The following is a 20,779-nucleotide window of genomic DNA, read 5'->3' on the forward strand; positions in this document are numbered from 1 at the left end:
GAGCCCAGGGATTACTGTAAATCCTCTGGCTGGCTGCTCAGACTCTTCTGAATTCCAGACCTGGAAGTGTGTCTCCTTCCCTGAAGGATCACTTCCCAACTGGAGGCTGGCACAGGGAGCTCAGCTCTTTGATGCTATTTTGGGGTGAATGCCTTCCACAGTACCCGCCTGGTTTCCAGCACAAGCTCTTGAGCAAACTCTCAGTGAGTGAGATATCAACCTGCAAGCTCCTCTGATAAATGAGATGCTTTCAGCACAGCCATCTTCCTCTGGAGAGCCTGGACAGCCTGCCAGAGGAACAGGCCACTCATCACGTCACACAGAAGATTCAGGATGAATCTCATATAAAATCCTACCATAATCTTTTTCTAACTGGTATCACAATCTACAGTGTTACCCAGAATAAGATGTAATTACTTTACATAATAGTAAAGAAGAAAAAGAAGAATTATGTAAAAAAAAAGTGAAATAAAATTATTCCATTTGAAATCCAGTGAACCTCAGAAAAACAGAGGTTTTCGAAGGGATGGAACTTGCCTTTGCACATTGTTTCTATCCCACCAAGCAAGCCAGGAATAAAAAAAAAAATAAATAAACCATTAAACAAACAAACCAGTTTCAAGACCTTTGTTCCTCCTGAATGTGCTGGATACAAAATGACTGCTTTAAAGGATCAAATAATGCAATCTGGAATCAACTTTTTTTTTTTTTTTTTTCTCTTCTGGTTTAGATCTTTCATTCAAGCTATCTTAAAAAGCAAGGAATAATCTTGCAATTAAGTCTGAGGCACAGAAAAACCCCAAATCCAAATACTTGCATTTCATATTCAACTTTCAGAAAGACAAAAAATCTTTCTGCCTCAGCTGCAGAGATTGGCCAAAGTTCCTTTATCTCTGGATGTACCAGAAGGTTAAACGTGTATCGCTTGTGCGGCACAGCGCGATCTGGCTTCTGGGAAATGTAGTGAAAGTATGACCCTGAAATTAGCTCACTTGGTTAGAGCATAGTGCTAGTACTTAAGAGTTGGACTCGATGATCCTTGTGGGTCCCTTCCAGCTAGGAATATTCTGTGCCTGAGCACCTGTGGTGCACCGGGCTGGGCTGTGGCATTTCCAGCGCTGGAGGGACTGATAAGAGACTGAGTGAGCCGAGCTACAGCCCACGGAGGGGACTGTCTGAGTTTGTCATCTCTTTTGGAGCAGCAAGAGCTGCTGTCCATTAACACTGTCCATTTTTGTGCTGGTGATTGGCCAGCACTGAATCCACCACACTAACTTATGACTGGGAAATCTCAACTTGGCAAACCAAAACCACTAGAGGAAAGTTTTAAGAAGCTCCAAGGACCAGAGGAGCTTCCCAAAGCTTAGCCCACATACTTGAGCTGGCGTGGCTCGCAGTCCAGCCCCGGGAGGAGCAGCCTGGCCGTCTGCCTGATGTCGTCGCTGTCCACGGTCAGGCTGCGCCGGTGCTCGGCGTAGGTGATGGCCACCCGCATCCACTCCATCAGCGGTGGCAGCAGCATGAAGGGGCTGTGAAGGGAGGGGAGAAATCCATTATGGAACAAGGGCTGAGGCTGGAGGACACTTCGTGGGTTCCTGGGTGTGCAAGGGGGAGCCTGGCACGGATAAATCCCACCTGAGGAAGGAAACTCGACTGGAAGGTCAAGGCTGCGGGAAGGAGCTGCTCAGCCTCGGTCACCCAAACAGTTTATGTAATAGCTGTGTCTGTTATTCTAAATTTATGCTCCTCCACTAGGAACACCAAAAATGTCCTTGACTGTTTGCAACTTCAAATCTTGCTAATTCAGTCCTGCCTCCATTAATCTTTACACTACGACTATCCCCATGGCTTTTTGCATTTTGCCTGTCTTATGCAGAGCTCAGTTTTGCCCATCTGACCCTCAGTTTTGCCCCTCTGAGCCTCCAGACCAAAGAACTGGTGGAACAATGAGGTTTTACTCAATATGAAGGGCTGCAAGGCAATAAAGGAATATAAATAAGGTAATAGCAGCAGCACCAGTTCGTGATTAGCCCCCCTTACTCCTGCTGTAAGAATGAACACAGCACTGAGATTACACATTAATGTATAGTTACCATAATACTCTCATACACAACATATCTCATCCAGCCTCTCAATATACAGCCAGACTGATCTATTTTGCTTGACTTTTCCCCAAGGAAACCTGCCACCCCAGTGGAAGGCTTGGAAGTGCCAGCTGTCATGAAAACACCTCTCCCATTCCCAGTAACGACTTCATTAATGCTGTGGAAAAAGGAAAAAAAAAAAAGACTGTTCCATTTAACCATTCAAAAGAGAAGAACTGAGGGGAGAAAGGATCAATTCCTTTACCAACTTCAGAGAGGAAAATATATATATGAGGGAATATGAACTGATTTGGGCATTAATGAAAGCAGCTGAAGCCATGAAAGGCATTTTCAAAGCTGTGCCTGTGTACGTGTGCGAGGGCAGGAAGAGTGAGTTGCACCAATCCCGTTAGAAACCATTTATTCATAATGGGATTTACAAGCAGAACTCCCTTTATCACGACTCTGAACACCCTTCGGCCTGGAATAACTCCACTCTGTAAAAATATGTGCTGTTCCAATTTTACCACTTGCGAGGTGCACCCTGAAACGCTGCCATTACCACTCTACAAACACACCCAGTATTTTTCCCCTCTTCTCATTCTCTTCCTTTTCTTCTGAGTTGTGAAACAGCATCTACAAAACCAGAGGTGTTTTAAGCACCGGATCCTGGATTGCTCAGGGCCAGGGTGTTTCTAACAGGACAATGACTCTCTTGTTACCAAGTTTACCTTTCTGTCAAAAAATCAGAATATCAGGGTTGCTACAATCACCACTTTGAAAACCACCCAGCAGCTCATCCTTCCCCAGACTTTCTGAAAGGGATGGGATGAATCATTCCAGCTCATCCAATTCAGAGCTGATCGACCTCCTTAAGGGAAGAGCAGGAATTGTCCACAGGTATTTGGGAGATGCCTTTCAGCAAATTCTCTGCTCCAGAGAATTTCAACTCTTATCCGGTCTGGAAAAGAGCCATTCACACTTTTTGAATGCAAGTACTTAAGAGAGGAGCGAAAATAATTATTTATCTTTTCTATGTACTCTGCAGAGCCTCTAGCATGTGATTCAAAGTTCCACAGAGGTGGTGAGGGCAGAGAGGCTAAAAGCACCAGAATTAAATACAGAATTAAATTATATTTAGATTGGGAATGCTCAGGAGCACTGGAAAAACTCATCTTACAAGAGATTCCATCTGCCACCTTTTGTGGCAAACAAAGATTTAGACCACATCCCAGCTTCCCTGACACTCCCATGGTGGGAACCCTGCTGGGCAGGGAACCAGGTCCCTGATCAAACCCTGGTGACTGAATCAGGGCCCTGGGCAGCCAAAACCTCTGGTCAGCCAGCAGTAAATGCCACGGAGTCTGCACCAGAAATAACACCTATCCTGAAGGAATTTCCACTCTGCAAAAAAATCCACATGTGCCAGGGTTATAAATGGCTTCCACACAAGCAGACCTTGGATGTGGAAAACTTGCTTTGGGAGGAATAGCAAGAAGAAAGATTCCCCACCCCACCCCCCCCTTCTGTTTCTTTTTTTAATCTCAACAGATTTTTTCCAAAGGCTTTAAAAGTGACAGCTCAGACTGCCTGGTTCTCCTTGTGTCCAAAGGGAAGCTGACTTTGGAATGCAAAAAGCAGTATCAGGAAGGATGTTCTCATCCTGCTGTCCTGATTTTCCAAACCCCACCACTGGCATTGCTGTGCAAATTGGATAAATCATTCTTTATTATTCATTATTCTATCGAGGGCCACTATAATGGCTTAAACTGCTATTTTGCTGAGAAAACTGTTTCTCTGCAAAATTTCTATCTTGAGGATGGGGTTTTTACTCTTTCCCTCTGGTTTTATCCAACTATTTCCTTTCTCCCAACTTGGCCACGCTCTGACAACAGCTTTATCTTCCTTTGCTCACTGACACTCCACCAGATAAGCAGCATTATCCCAGGACTGAAGCAGAAAAAAGAGGTGCAGTTCAGCTGAATGAAACACTAACGCTGGGTCACGCTGCACTAAGAAAATAAATGAAATTACTCATTTCTTAGAAAATAAAATGCCGTTCTCAACCCTGTGGCCCTTAATCTGGGCATCCATCTGCCCCCAAGGAATCACTGATCATTTCACAGTCTGCGGAAGGGGAAGGGGAGAAACCTTCATGGAAAATTAACTGGGAGATGCTGCGAGCTAAAGAATTAATTTCTGCCTCTGTGCTCCTGCCTGTGCCATGTTCTGCCCGGTGCGATTTTCCTCTGGTCTTCCTGACATTTAGAAGCATTTGGCAGCTCATTAAATTCCATACATGAAGTGATCTAGCCTTGGGAAGCTGTCATATTCCAGCAGCAGCTCGCTGGGGACACAGACCCTCAGATTTCTTGGAAGCGCAATGTCACCATGGCTTCTTCCCGTTTTTTTTTTGCCATGAAGTTGTCTTGGAGTGATGCCAGCATGAACTGGGAATGTGCACAAGACTGGGAAGTGGAACAGGAACTGCTCCTCTTCGGTACACCTTGTGAAGGATCACACTGAGGTCTGATACTGTCGTGTGCTGTCAGTATTCCACCCGTAAGTTCTCTGAAATTCCCTCCATCAGGAACTGGACAGCCCCTCCATTCCCGAGGGGATCACCTTGGAGCTGGGTGAGAGTGCTCTGAGAAAGAGCAGCCTTTATTATGGGCTTCCCCCTTCCTTTGAGCTAAACCACTGTGTTTTATTTAGACATAGCCAAGGAGGCCAAGCAGCATTTGGCAGAGAATTTACAGCAAGCTTTAGGATAACTTTTTCCTGGAAAAGGTACTTTCATTAGAATGGCTTTGGACATGACTGGCATGTGGAAAGCACATGCAGCATCTCGATGAGAAGCTGTGGGATCAGACTTTCAGGGATATCCATCACAAAGAAATCATTCCCCAAAGTGGACTCTTCTGGGGATTTCTAGGAGCACTGGGATCAAGGCATTTTTGGCAAAGGGAAATTAATTGTATGCAAAAAGGAGAGCACTCCAGGGGAGTTAGAAAATCACATGATCCTTCCTCTGCTTTGAGCACTGCTAACTCAGGTGAAGACAGTGGGGTTTCCCACAAAAAACAGCCATTCTATCAGATTCCTTCCCCCTGCCTGTGCCCCCAGGAGGATCCAGTGACAAGACTGCTGAAAAATCACAGAGTCATAGAGTGGTTTGGGGTGGGAAAAGCTCGTCTTGTTCCAACCCCCCTGCCATGGGCAGGGACACTGTAGGATACCTTCCACTAGCCCAGGCTGCTCAGAGCCCCTTCCAGCCTGGAGGGAAAAAGGAGGAATAAAACATTTTTCCCCGCTGCCCCACCTCTTCTCTGCTGTTTTTCATTGCCTTCTGCTCTGCTACAGCAAAACTAAGTGGGAGCCAACGGTGACAGCAACAGCAAGAAAGAAAAACCTTGTTCTTCTAAACAAGGCTCTCCTTCTTCTAAAGCAGGAAACAAAACACTGTCCTAATGGAAGCAGGTGGGAATGGCAAAATTCACCTCCCTCCTGGCAGCCTGAGCCACACAGGCAGAGTCTCCCATCCTACCTGTCCCCAGGCCTAAATGGTCTGAGTGAACTAAAGCACGTGGAAATCTCACGTACTTACTTATATTTAATAGTATCAATATTATTATTTATTATTATATATAATATTTATATTATTTATTTATATTTATTTTTATTTATATTATTTATTTATAAATCTCAAATATTTATGGTCAGAGTGGGATAGTCCATGGTAACCCCCCATGTTTGACTTACAGGAACTATACAGAGGCTCCTGGGGAGAAGAATCCCCAATCTTTAAAGATCAGTGTGGGGTTTTGCGAGGGACTAAAAAATAAAAAGGAAAGGTTTTCAGTGCAGCGAGCTAATGTTTGAATTTATTGCTGGAATCAAATGCTGTGGCTCAAAGTCACTCAGATGGAAAAACCCCAAGGATGGCAACAGAGTCAAAAAGAAATCAGTCAAGTCTCATTACTTAGAGAAGGGAAAAGATTCTGAGGCAAGACAGAGTATCCAAAACTCAAACCATGGCACACTGATGTGGAAAACATGGCATATTTACAATTTGGATTCTCAAACACTAAAACCCCTCTTCAAGCAGCAGGGAGGAAAAAATATATCTCAGAGTATGTAATTATATGTGAATAAAATAACAACAGAGATGTTGATTTAGAAGAAACACAAAATTGTTGCTCCAAAATACAATCAGTTTCAGACAGGAGCTATTCCTCACAGATTCAAAAGTAGTTTACAATATTTCAAGAATTTCCCACATTTACAGGAGAATAAAATAGGAAGTATGCTGAGCCCTATTCAAGGATCATCTCAACATGTGCAACATCTTTCAAGGCAGACAGTCCAGATCCTTACAGAAAAGGAAGAAGAAATTTAATCACATCCAACTGACCCCAAAAAGTTTCTTCTGACTTCCCTTAAAACAATGACTGGCTCACATCTCAGAAGATAAGAGTTCTCAAATTTTAGTGGATCGTTATCAAGTTACTAAGGCCTTGGCTTGGCTATGCCATGAGTTTAGAGAGTTACCCTGCAGTCAGACACTAATGGAATGAAACCCATCTGGTTAATATTATATTTATTTGGATGCTTTCTCCACTGAATCTGCCTTCAGAGTTTCCTCTTCATATAGACAATACAAAATGGTACAAGAGTAGTTTAAATCTAGAACTGTCAGCTCTGATCCTGCTTCCCACAGACAGAAATAACACCTTTTCCATCCTTTGCAAACCACACTTAAAAATAAGGTGCAGCATCAGACAGGTTTTACTGCATGTTGCTACAAATCAAAGGAAAAACTAAATTTGAGTTCACTTAAAAAAAGTAACATGAAGTAATCATTGAGAATTCACTATGAAACTTAAAAAGAGCTCTCAAGTCTATAGTTTACTTATTGTAATCACATTTTACGAACTTTACCAAGAGGGAAAAGCTTTCATTTTCAGGCTGGAGACAAGCACTGGTGCTGCTCTGGAATGTGCCATGTGTCTCATTAGAAAAACATATTTGCAACATCTGCAAAGCTGAGGCAGGAGGAAGGTTTCTAGGGAAGCAGAAAATAATGAAAACCAACTTAAAATGTATACAGTTGTTGTTAAGAGGGAGAAAAATATACATGATAGTTTAACTATGACAATATGGTCACAGTTATGGGGTCAAGCATGTGACAATTTCCATCTGTCCCCCCAGCCCCACACGGAGCTGTTGGAGCCCTGATGGACACGGAGGAAATGCAGAGGAAGGGAAAACACCAATCCTGTTCTTGCTGCTGCTCCCACCTCCTCAGTGCCCTAAAACCCTTCATAAGGTGAAAACTACAGCAAACAATTTGGGGGATGAACTGTGTCTGGACCTAATTGCAGTCCTGACCTCAATTAATATGGAGTGAGTCCAGTGGAGGCCATGGAAATGCTCCGAGGTGTGGAACACCCCGTCTCTGGAGCCAGGCTGGCAGAGCTGGGATTGCTCAGCCTGGACAAGAGAAGGCTCCAGGGAGACCTCAGGGAGTACCTAAAGGGGCTCCAGGAGAGCTGGAGAGGGACTTGGGACAAGGGCCTGGAGTGACAGGACAATGGGAATGGCTTCCCACTGCCAGAGGGCAGGGATAGATGGGATATTGGGAAGGAATTCTGCCCTGTGAGGGTGGGGAGGCCCTGGAACAAATTCCCAGAGAAGCTGTCTCTGCCCCACCCCTGGAAGTGTCCAAGGCCAGTCTGGACAGGGCTTGGAGCAACCTGGGATAGTGGAAAGTGAACCTGCCCATGGCAGTGGGGATCACTTTTAAGGCCCCATCTAAGCCAAACCATTCCATTATCCTGATTCCATGATTATTCCAACAGTGGCTCTGGCCAAGCCATCTACATCAGATCCAAGCCTTTCCCAACTCTTGCAAAAAGGTGACTGCCCTGGTTTGCAAGCACAAACCACCTTCCAGACAAGATCCAACCAGTCCAACATGTGGAGTCCTGGTACCCAGGACCCACCCGGAGGAATCTGACCCAGGAAAACCCTGCCATGCCCGACAATTCCAGCCGCAAAGGCAAAAACTGGTACATTTTGGAGCAGGACAGGAGCACAATTTACATGCATGAAAGGAATGAGCCTGTAGCAGCACGTTAGGTGATAGTCAGAGATAAACACGGGCAGAGAGCCAGAGTGGGGTGTCTGCTATTCTTGGATCAGCCTTGATCCTGTGGGCAGAAAAACCAAGCGGTAACTGCTACAGTGCATTCCAGCAGCTACACTCGCAAACTAACGAAAACAAAACCAAACCAAACCAAAACCAAACCAACAACAAAAAAAAAAAAAAAAAAAAAAAAAAAAAAAGATCCCATGCTATCTGCAAGCAGATTTACCAGGGGTCAGCTGGTTCTTCACTACCCACAGCCCAGACTCCTCCTTCCCCAATTTTTTTTGCCCATTACATGTAATTCCCAACAGCAGGAGCAGGATTGAGATAGCAGCCCTTTTAGTTATGACTTCAATCTGATTTGCCAACGTGCATATGTTAAAAGCATATGCTGGCTTTGGAGCCAAAACCAAGCTGCCAGATTCAATCACTGAGCTGGTTTTCAGGGCCCAGTTGTAAAATCCTGACACGAAGCGTTGCCACGCTAATGAAAACTGCCCGGAGCTCCCCAGTTAAAGCTGTGTGAGCAAAGAGCCAGGAAGATAAATGTTTTTTTCTGCAGTTCTGGAATACTGAGAGCTGTTCAATTAATTATAGCTGGAAACGTTTGTTCAGTTAAACAAAGACAATTCTTACCAAAGCAAAGGGGTTTTCACAATAAACAGGGAAAGGTTTCCCATTTACATCCCAGCACAAGCCAAAACCTAATTAGTGCTTCAAATAAGACATTTTAAAACACAGAATACTGGTATCTAGAGGCAAAACATTTCAAGGTTAAGAAGATGATTCTAAGATGTTTCTTTCCATTTCAGGACTAAGAAAGAGTTGATGAAACTCCTGTTTTTCTATTGACTTGACTGATGTGACATTCCTGTGCCATGTCACACTCTTGTGAACAGAGACACTGAGTGTCATCAGTCATTCCACTGCTGATGTCAGTGCTTTCTTCATGAAAATCCAAGGAATCTTTTGGCTTTTCACTTTCCTAGAATCTGAGATGTTCCAGGAATTAATTTAGCATGAAGGCACTAAGAACACACCAACACATGAGGGTTTGCTGCTCTCTTCGGTAAAATAATGCAATGTGTGCTCTAAAATCAGGTACCCACTCTACCCAATAATATAATTTAAGAGTTCATTTGCTTAAATAAAGGGCATTCAAAGCCCATGGGGTGTAGCATTTGTGAATGAATGGACAGCACTTTTCTAATAGTGCCATGTAAGACACAAAATCTGCCATTAATCAAAGTTCAGAAGGAGAAGTAACATCACTGCTGGATCAAATAGATGCCAGTGTGGCGTTTATAAAGTTTTAAAAATGATTATTTTAAATTTTTTTATTTTTTATAATTTTATAATTTTAAAGTTTTAAAATTATTATTTTGCAGGAAGACTCTGTCTTAATGGCAAACTGCTCAATGAACACATTTCACCGAAATCTTCAAGGAGCTTCTACTCTGCTCCTCAGTTCTTGTCTTAAAACACTGAAGAATTGCTGTGCAGAATGAAGAGAAAGTTCCAGTGGTGAATGAATTAGTTTCTGCTTTTTACTGGAAAGCATAGAGTTCCATGTTTGCATTTTGCCTTAAAAAACTGAATAAACAGTGTCATGTAAAGTTACAGATATGAGAAATGCAAGCAACAGAAGTGTCCTGAATTTAAAGAAAACAACTGTTGCAACAAAGTCTTTCTATGCCAGACAAGAAATCATAATTTTCCATTTTGTGTTTAAGACTGTGAAATCTCCTAATTTCAAACTCTTTTTATGGTTCTATCTCTGGGATTTTTATGATCCTATCAATGGGCATCATCACTGAACCTAAACAGCACTGGGAATGGCAGACACAACAGCTTAACTCTGGGATTCTGGTAGGTGGATTTAATTGGCCAAGCTCAAATTCTTTCAGTTTTCAAATATCCTAAATTTAGAGCATGCATACACTACATTTCAACATTTGGAGCTTCTCAGCAGATGCCACAAATTCCAGCTATTAAGTCTGCTCTTAGTGCCAGCAGTGCTGCTGAGCAGCCTCTTGCTTTGCCTGCTATAGTGTATGAACTACTGAATCTCAAATGAGAGTAATTAAAATGATTCAAAAATCTCAATATATGGATGCAGGAGATCTTTCAGCAGGTCACAGCTTGGCCTAACCAAGAGCAATGCTGACAGGACACATGGAAAAAAAGCTCTTATCCTGACAGCCTCAGGACGCTGTGGTCAAATACCAGCACAAACAGGAGGCCAGAGGCATAACCAATGCCCTCCTACAAAGCAACTTGTCAAATTACCAAAGTTTTATAGCTATTTCTCATGGACTGTGAACTACAGAGTTGCAGATTTTATGCCCAGATGGCAAATGCCTGAGTAAGACACCAGCAGTATTTGTTTACACCCTGACACCTGCAGCACAGGGAGATGAAAAAGCCCAATTGTCACTCAAGTCTCCATATCAAGTTATCTGCTACCCCATCTCTCTCTCTCTAAAAAGCCACACTTAAATAGTCTCATATTAATAGATTAGATAAACATTCTATTAGGAATAAGAGAATGAAGTTTTCTTATGCTCAGATAAAACCTGTTCTTGCAACAGGCCCAACCTGGTTCATGCTGACCATGGCAGAGGGAACAGCTCTGTGCTTCCTACAGGAACATGGAGGAATTTCAAGCTTCAGCTGCTCTCTCAGCTAATGCCTAGCATGAAAAAACAATAATTTTTGTTTCTAATGCCAAATGGCAAGGACTTCTTGTATTTTTTTATTTCTTTTTCTCAGCTCCATTAAAATACTGCTGCCAAAAAGCAAATCACAAACCACAGAAGCATCAATGATTGACAGGATAAAAATGAGCCTATTCTAACACCATTGCACTCAACGTGCACAATTATTCTTTTTCAGCTTGTTGAGGAAAATATCAACATTCTAAAATCCTGCCCTACACCTGAGTACCTGTTGCTTTAATAAATTGTTCTCTCAGCAACCAATGCTCTGCATCTCAAGGACAAAGAAAGAGTCATCAATAAAATGTTTACAACACATGGGACACACCTTTCTTCACAGCGTTTCTACCTCAAAAGAGCCATGAAGGAACAAAATTATTTGAGAAATAAACTGGCTTTCATGTTATTTTCTTTGCACTGGGTACCTTTGAGCCCTGACTGTGAATGAAGCTGTACAGAGCCCAAACTGTCACTATGCTGGGACAAACCGTGCTCTCAGATTAAGCCACTTATCTTTAGGTGTCTTGACTGTCTGAGCACAGACAGTTTAGCAGCCCCAAAGTAGCCCCAAAGTATGTTAATTAAACCATTGTAACTTCTTGTACAAGGAAGAATGGGACTCCCAGATGGAAAGTCACTTAAGGCACATATGTTTCTGTGATATTCCACTGCACCAGCTCTTCAGAGAGATCCTTCCTGAAGAATTTGGCAGCTCCAACAGGGAACTGAGCACTGGCTACCTGGCACAGTGCAGAGCTGACAGAGGGAACTCTTATTCACCCAGTCTGGCTGCTGGGAGCAGGATAATTACAAGCAGCTAAGTTCTGAGCAGGTTATGTTAGCCGGTTATAATTTCATGCTAACATGCTCCTGTTCCTCTCAGACCATCTTCTGGAACTGCATCACAGACAACTCATCCTTTCCCACTGAAAATGTCCCCAGTTCTGCAGCACCTGCCCAAGAAGAGCCCCCCGTTTCTCTAGAAGGATCTTTTCCATTTCTGAACAAAGCCAAAGGAGTGAGGAATTGTTAACTGAACTCCTTCCAGCAGCAGAGAGTTTTCCAGCAAGCCTAGGAATAAAACCTTCCAGCTTCTGCCTGCCCCTTCTATTCTCTAGACATTATGATAGACTTTCCAATCCCTGGAAGAGAGACCTGCAGGTACAAACTCTCCAGTGGAACTCGAGTTGCCAGTGGTTTGACTCCAGGCTGGAAATGCCCCTTCCAGCAGCATCACCAGCAAAGCACAGCCTGGTCCCTCCTCTCTCAGCAAACACGTTAGACCAGCACCCATGGGTTAGACCAGCACCCATGGGATCAACCCCAGGTGCTTCAGCCCCAGAAGACTCTAAACCCAGGGCTGAATCAGCTCAGACATGCAGCTCATTTGAATAGGATTTGTCTTGCAGAGCAGAGGTGCTTTTGGAAACACTCAGTTCAGCAGCTGCTGTAAAAACCACGTGATTAAAATGGTGCAGTTTAGCTCTGTAAGTGACCACGAGGTCAGGGCAGCCCAGGCATGGGATGGGGAAGTGCAAACTGCCTTGGAAAAGGAAACTCAGCAGAGACACATCAACCTAGGATTACCCCAGGGAAAGCTTAGGTCTAATCTCCACAAGGTCAGAGAGAGAGAAGGATTGCTGCTATTATCACAAATTACACCCAGAAATATTTATTCTACAGTGGAGCTTGGCTCTCAGCAATGTGTTACAAAGATGTTAAGAACAATAACAGCAAAACCCCCAACAACCTGCCAGCCCTGGCTGCTGCACAGCAAAGGCTCAGGATTGTATTTATTTAGTGTGGCCTTTGTTAAAGCACCAGATAACTCCTTCCTCAGGAAACAGGCAAGTTCTGCAAGGGAAGGGCTGCAATTTAGTCCAATAGGAAACAATATTAACTTCAATTGGCAACAGCAATTACTGAAAAAGAAGAAACTTGTTGGCTTGTTACCATCACCGTTCTTTGCAACGTGCACAGAACCTTTCATCCCCAGAATTACTGATTTTTCATTGTGTTAGTTACAAGAGCACAGTGCTGGTATCAGGAGGCTGTCCTTAAGGAAAGATGGAGACAGGAAAGACAGAAACCTGCAGGAGTCAAGCTGAGAGGTGCAGACTCTCAGGCAGTCCTCTATTATTCTCATAGGCACTGTCTAAAAGGTGGGAAAAGAAGTCAGAAGACCTTGCCTAACTCATTCCTGTGTTTCTGTAATGCTCTTATCAGCTTTGTTTTAGGTCTCTCTGGATTATTTTCCTTTCAATCTTGATGCTGGTTTACTGCTCATCACAAAGAACAAACAACAAACAATGCACAACCCAGGCTGCCCACGGGCACTGGAGATTCCTGGGTGCACCAGCCCCGAGATTCCAGGCAGCTGAGTTGCCAGACTCTCATCTCCTTGCACCTTCTTTTTTATCTGAACAGATGGAAACTCAGGAGCAGGAGCCAAGAGCTCAACGTGGGCATCTCTGCTGTAGTTACAGTAATTGCTGGAGCTGTAATTGCAGGGTGGTAACACACACAAACACACACACAGTGCCTGTTGTCTCTCCACTGCTGAACAGCACAGCCAGGGATCTCTCCACTTCTCAACACTTTTACAAGCAGGGACTTTCACCAGAAGTGGCTTTGGTCAGCGATGGCCTTTGAGGGGATTTCCACCCAGCACTGGGGTAAAACCACTGTAAGAGCAGAAAACCGTGGTTTTCAAACAAATGTTTTGCAACAGACAGGACAAAGACTGTCAAGACACCTCACGCTTCTCCAGGTAGGTGGTGAGGATCAACCACTGCCTGCTGAAGAACCAGCTCCAGGGAACAAGGTATTGACTCCTGTCGAATGGGGAATCACCAAGTGGAGAGATGTTAAACAGCTCTGAGGGCAAATACTGAAATTAGAGCCACAGCAGCACAGGACAGCTGGGGTGGGAGGCACTTCTGGAGATCATTCAGTCCAAAGCCCTTGCTCAAAAGCAGGGTCAGCTGCGAACACTGCCCAGGACCACATGAAACAGGTGATTTTTCAGGTGTCCTGTCCCACCTGTACCTGGGACACCTGAGACTTCTCAGAACATGAAAAACAGCAGCCAGATCTCAAGACAGCCCAAAAACCTGACTTTACCCCCCACAGCTTCAAACACAGCCTTTATAATCCAATTTCTGTTTCACTGTACTCTCTTTTGTACTTGCAATATTTCCCCTGTCTCTCCACGCAGTCTGCTCTGTGCTGCTCCAGTTCATACACAGGGAGAGTCTTCTCCTCCCAGTTTTGCAGAGAATTTAAATAATCTGTGTTTGTATCACACCCCTGCTCTGAAACAGAAAGATCAGAAGATGCAGGGGCTCCTTTGGAAGCACTACAATAACACTACAGACTGCTTACAGCCAGCAACGTGGAAGAAAGGCTGGTCTGTCCCAGGTGTGAGATATGTAGAGTTGGAAAAAAAATAAAATTGAGCAGTGCATGTTTATACAAACAACATAAAAGAGAGGGGGGAAAGTATCTAATTGAGAATAGAGTGTGTTGCCAGCTTCAGCAGTTGCACTTGGATGTATTCGATCCTCAGGGTTTGCAATTAATTCCCTTCACCACTGCCAAGGTCATCCCTCATATTCCAGTTCTGCAATCTTTGAACTATAAAGAAATTAACAATTAAAAAAAAAAAAAAAACCAGCTCAAATTACCTCAATAGCTTAAAAATACAGCTTAAAAATACCTCAATAGGTGATGCCAGGCACAGGCAGGAATATTCCAGGAATGGAAGTATAACTGGTGTCTGTCACCTACTGACTTTAGCCAGACTTGTTTTAATTCCCTTCCATTTAATATTCCATAAACACTTCATCCTGCATCTCTCTGCAGCCTTTCAGTTAAAATACCAGGAGCACATATGCAGGAGTGCCACTTCCATGGGCTCTGAATCTGTCAAAATGTCATTTTTTTTCATTTCGATCTAGAAGTTACTGCTGAATATGTGCTGAGATGTCCCACAAACAGCAGGAAGGTGAAAGCTGTTCATTATAAATGTGCTAAAGCTACTCACTTCTCTTTTTAAAAGGATAGATGTTCTCAGATCTCAAAATTGTGCAATATATTCAATGTTTTGAACTATTTAGTATGGACTAAGCAAACAAATGATCCAGCCTAGGAACAGGTCAGGAACAGCACTGCCACTGAACAGTTAATTTCAGTCAATAGGTACATGTGGGTTGCATCTTACTGGCCTCTGAAATAGGGTTATTCACATCATCTCCTTGTGAATGAGCACCTCAAAATCACAATTAAGGCTGACATTACTGGTCAAAGTCTGAAAAATGTATGGTAGCAGCCTCTCTCCCTGTGTTGGTGAAGGAAGTTGATTTTCTCTGTTTATGACCTTTTTATTCTTCTAATAAATCTACCAGACTAGGCTTTCATGGATAGCAAATAGCTTTTTTTTTTTTTCCTTTAAAAAAGGGGGCACATATATATGTGCCCTTTGCACAAGCAATGCCCTAATGACACAGCTCACTGTAAGGCTTCCTTCTCTTTCCCTATATTTAATCACTATATTCCTATCAAAACAGCTCTGGGGGAAAAGAATAAAATCAATGGACTGTGGCATGGGGATGGGGCTGGAATGTGTGGACACATCTTTCTGTTGACTTCAGGGATACTCTGGGTGAATTTAAGTACTGTTAAATTCTGCATGATCACAGCATTTTGCTCTCTCAAGGCAAATGACCAGATCAGGGTCTGCTTTTATTAGTCCTGTCCACCTATTTTTGAGTGGTGAGGCAGCTGCAGACAGAATGGAAAGATACTCAGAGCTCTCAGACAAGAGACCCCAGAACTTGTTTTATTGCAGACCTTTTCAAAGGAACTAAGTGTATCAAGTTCTGCTCCTGATACTGCATGGAAACAATAGGGTATGGCTGTAAAATAAAAGAATTCAGACATAAATACATTAAATTGGAATTAGGAAAGACTAGGCCACAGATAAATCTAAAAGACAGGCAATGATGTAGCTATGGCACTTAATAAAATTCCATAAACCTGCAGTTAAAAGGAGCAGAGGGGGAAAAAACCTCATGACAGATGAGTGAGAGTCTGGAAAGATCCATCTGGAGAAGAGATTTGTCCTGAAAAGCCTCAACCAGCTCTGAAAGCAGGGATTCCTCTCAGTGATGTTGAGGATGCAGCTCAAGCAAACACAGGTCTCAGCAGCAGGCTCTGCAGGTTATTCCTGATTTTCCTTCCTTTCCTGCCAGCTGGATGCCCATGCTATGCCAAGCAAGACTTTTTGGAGACAATTCCCATTAATAACTGGGCTGTTCATATTCTCTTTAATCTGAATTAGAATCTTTGCATAAATGTGGTCCATGTGACCGAATCACTCCCGTCTCAAGCAATTCCAGAAGGAACACTTAGTTGTGGCAGGCATTTTTTGAGCACAGGGAAAGAACTCAGTGAACCACAAGGGAAGGAGCTGCAGGTTCTAATTATTTCTCATGATGCACCTAGAAATCATTGAGTAAAAAGGAACTAAGTGAGATCAAAGTCATGTGTTTTTAAAACATGAAATTTAGGAAATATGATGAGGAGACCCAGGGTCACAAGGGTCACAGTCATGGCATAGGGGCTGTTTATTTGCATTGACCACTGCAAATCAATCAGTCAATCAATAAATCAATCCTGCTTGGGCAGGATTTTGATGCTCTACCAGGAAGAATTAATTTATACCCAATTCTGGTTTCTGTTCCAGCCAAAATAAGTCTAGGTTACACACATGACAAAAACTATCAAGTGTTCCAGCCAATGATGATTTAAATCAATAGTTCAGATGTTGGAAGAAGAAAGTATTTGAGCAAAGAGCACTGAAAAACAGCATGAAAGGGCTACAATGTTTCCTTCTGCAGCACTGATACATCTTCCTTCAGAATCAGATGCATTTTTCACCCTTTCCCAATAAATAACATTGCTGGGAATACTCCACAGAGAAAACCCAAGTAGACAGCTCAGCTCCTTCCTCTTCTGCCCAGCTAATATGGTACAGAGGAATCCTTTTTTTTTTTTTCTGCCTGACCCTCCTGAAAAATATGGTTTGCATGTTTATCCTTTGGCTTTGGATCATGAGAGGTAACAGATGTAATGGGAAGACTCCTGCTGGAAGCAGAAAACAAATCCAGGTCACTTTTGAGCCTGGTAGGTAAGAGCAGCCACTGAGCTGAAGGCAGGATGAGCAGCAGCCTTCCTGAAGGATTTTCTGTGACAAGGGACAAACTGAGTGAGGCCAGGTTTGTTTAGAAGCAGCAAATCTGGAGCATGCACATGGCAAACTCAACGAAGCTTTCTCTTTTCTTAAGAGGTGGCCCCTGTAGTCGGCTTCTTGCAGTTTTCCAGCTGAAGAGCTGTGAATTTCCTTTAAATTGACAAGCCCCAAAATTTAACTGCTGGCAGCTGACAAATCCTCCATCAGCTCTGGAATTTCCCCAGCGTTTTGCTGGATTTCTACTGACAGGCTCAAGATGGGTGCAGTCTGTGGGCTTCTGCAGATGTAAATTGTTTTATACTCACTCCCTGATGTTTGGGATAAAATAATGCACCAGCAAACTCAGACAACATGTAAAACTTGGCACTGCTGCAGCATGGACAGCCTGGAAAGGCCTGACATGGCTGGATCGACAGGCACTGATGGACAAGCCTGGAATTAGCTCCACAATGTCCTACAGACCAAGAGTACCAACAACAGACAAAAATTTAAGAGTTTTTTTTTTAATGGGGCAGCTGGAAGGGGAAGAAACCCAGCCTACCCAAACCTACAGATAATCAGCTACACAAGGAAGCAGGATCCAGCTTTTTTTGCCTGTTCTTAGGTATTAGATCATGCTGACTTTCCAACAATAAGTGCTGCAGGCAGATGATAACCAAAAAGAGACAGGATGAGGGCAGTCAGTGGTGTCTATTCCCAACTTAAAGCTTGAACCACTATGCTGGCCAAGTAATTAACCCAGGGCAGAGCAGTCCATTCAGCAGTAAAATGAGCCTAAATATTGACCTCGATTTGGGCTCTGTGGGAGCTGACAAATACTCCCCAAGATAAGCATCACTGCGAGAGCATTCCTGCCTTGACACACCATTAAAAATAAAACAAAAGCTTTATATCCCACAAGGGGAAAAGTGAAAAAGGAGAAAGGAACTTCGTTTACCTTTGAATGGCTCTTCTCAAGTCACAGTATCCCAAACAATCCCAGCAAAAATGCTCTGGGACATGAGCTCACGCTGCAGGAGTGCTCCCAAGTTCAGCCTGCCTGACATAAGCAATGGGAGAAATCCCAGAGCAAGAACAGAGTGAAGAAAGCAGAAATGCCACATGCCTGGTCCAAAACCACATAGTTTGACCCCTGACACAACACAGACTAGGATCTCAGAGAAAATAGAAGTATCTCACTGCCCAGCAGAGGCCTTTTTTGCAGCAGCAGCACAGACAGAACTCTGCTGACACGGAAAAGCTCCGAGCCTCCGGGCACTCAGGTGTATCCTCACTGAGCTCGTGCTCACCTCAGGGTCTAATTCCCTTGCCAAAATATTGCACAAGTGGCACTCTGCGTTTGCAAAATACTTCCTCAGGTGTCCTGTTTGACCCCAAACAGCAGATGGTTTACTGTCTGTGCAGCAAACAAGGTCATTCTGGGGTTCTAAGTGGGCCATGGCTTGGTTGCACAGCAAGCAGCTGCATTCACTTTGGAAATGCTTCACGTTTTGCCTAAGATACCTGAGCGCTTTCTAATTCTGCCTTCTCTCCTCCTTCTGCTTCAACACCTTCACCAGAAGGTGCCAGAAGCAGACATCACCAAGCCACAAACTCCACAGAGTTTCAGCCTGTTGGGTATCCCAAACCATCCACATACTCCAGAGAGCTGTGCAGATGTTTATCCACTCCATCCACCCCACTGCTGCAGCCCTCTCCAGCTTCCTCACCTCATGTCTTTTGCCAAGGTGTTTAGCATGGATAAAAACCCACTTGTGTGGGTTGAAACTGGCTCTGTTCACCGGGGTGCCTCAAATCTGCAAGTGTGTCTGTTTTCATACCCTCTGCAGTTTGCTGCAGGGTAAGTGCAGAAGCTCAGCCAGGCTTTTAAAAGCCCTTCACTGCACATGACAGCCTCCATTAGGCATGGTTTCAGAACTGAATCCTAGGCTTGCCTTCATGCTGAAGTGAAGAACTTCCAGACCCTACAGTGTTATGATTTTCACAGCATTCTGCATCGCAGTGTGACACACAGAAAGCCAAAATGAACAGCAGATTGTCAGGTCTGATGAACGACTGGAGCTCCTTCCACTGAATCAGCGTGTCTCATGGATCTTCCCCAAAATCAGGTCTTACCAAGCCTGCAGCTCTAACAGCCATCCCCCTCTTTGCTGAATTTCAGATCAATGGATGTACAGATTTAGGCAGGAGCGTGGGGACTGAAGCACGAGCAAAGGCAGAACAGGTCAGCGTTACTGTCCCTGCTCGTGACCGGGATTTTTCCAGCAGAAAGCGAGCTGGGACTGCAGAGCACGGAACATGTGTATTCCAGAAAGTGAGCACAGACACACAAAAGAGCAGTGCCCAGTTTGCAGCTGATTTAGCACAGCTCAGGGAAGAATAAAAGAACTGGGCTGCACAGCCGTGCCAAGTCACATTAGGTGAATCAGTGCCCTCGTGTCTCTCACGCCACAAGTCCAGCGTCTCGCACACAGCCTCAGCTGCCTCTCCTCCTCAGCCAGGAGAGAGCAAAGCACCTCCTCTGCAAAGTGCTGCCAGCAGGATCCATCCCCCTGCCTGTGCTAGATATGTGCCCAGAGCCCAGGACAGCGAGCAACAAACACATCCTGCAGCAGATGGAATGTAGGGTTGGATGGGCAGTATTCATTTCATTTCCAGCTTCCATAAATTTTTCAAAGCCAGTCCTTTAAGTGCTCAGGTTGTTTTCTTTTTTTTCTTCATGTCAAATTTTAATAATGTCCATTTTAATATATCCTCTTTAATTTCCTTTACAGCTAAGTACTGGTCAGAAAAAATGGCAGAAATTTCCCTTACCCCAGCTGTTGTAGGATCTAGTGTGGATTTCAAAACAGAGCAGAGCTGCAGCCTCCAAAAAAACTCTGGTGAACCATGTGAAGAGCATTGTTTGGGAGCAATTGGAGAGATAACTGCAACTGCTCTCCTGACTTATCTCATTTATTATCCCCAGTGTACAAAACAAGTAGCTGCAGTAACATTATTACACTGAGAGCAGTGAAAAGAGCACAAAAGAGACAGCTTAATCTACATTTCTGATACGAGCTGTTCAGCAGGCTCAGCTGTACCACTGTGGGAAACAGTGGCACAACTTTACACAATCTGGCCTTATGAAAACTTTTTTTTTTGCACAGTGTGCAAAATAAACAGCCTTGCACTAGGTAGGGGTAACATAGATTAAGGTTAGTGAGCACAAAAAACTGAGCCACCAGCAGGCTGAGGTGTGCAGGCATGCTTCTCCTATTTCATTCAACTTAATTCCTCCTGATTCTTCATATCTGTACATCTCTTCCCTCTCTTTGGAGAGTTCTGCTCTTTTTGAAACGATTTCAGGGGAGGATCAAACAGAAAGGCAACCTTTTTTTACTCCTGTATTTAATTATTTGTGTGTTGCTATGATTTCATACAGATTTCAGAAGCTGGGGCTGAGTACAGTAAAGCCCAAGGTGGGAAGAAGAAACCATGTTATTTACAAAACTGCAGAGATGTTCTCCTTTCCCTGCTCATTTGTCCAACAAGCATTCTGCATTTTTGTTTTATGAGTATGGCCTCAGCACAT

General features: G+C 43.8%; 1 protein-coding gene across 1 annotated transcript in view; it reads right to left on the minus strand.

Annotated features, from left to right (window-relative positions):
• ABTB2 (ankyrin repeat and BTB domain containing 2) overlaps positions 1-20,779 on the minus strand; it is a 111,793-nt gene that overhangs the window by 15,147 nt on the left and 75,867 nt on the right. Inside the window, exon 4 of the mRNA XM_053979887.1 lies at positions 1,377-1,529. Within this exon, the coding sequence (XP_053835862.1) occupies positions 1,377-1,529 (153 nt within the window). The remainder of the gene's footprint in view (positions 1-1,376; positions 1,530-20,779) is intronic.

The sequence above is a fragment of the Vidua macroura genome, chromosome 6 (assembly GCF_024509145.1).
Source record: "Vidua macroura isolate BioBank_ID:100142 chromosome 6, ASM2450914v1, whole genome shotgun sequence".
Lineage (NCBI taxonomy): Eukaryota > Metazoa > Chordata > Aves > Passeriformes > Viduidae > Vidua > Vidua macroura.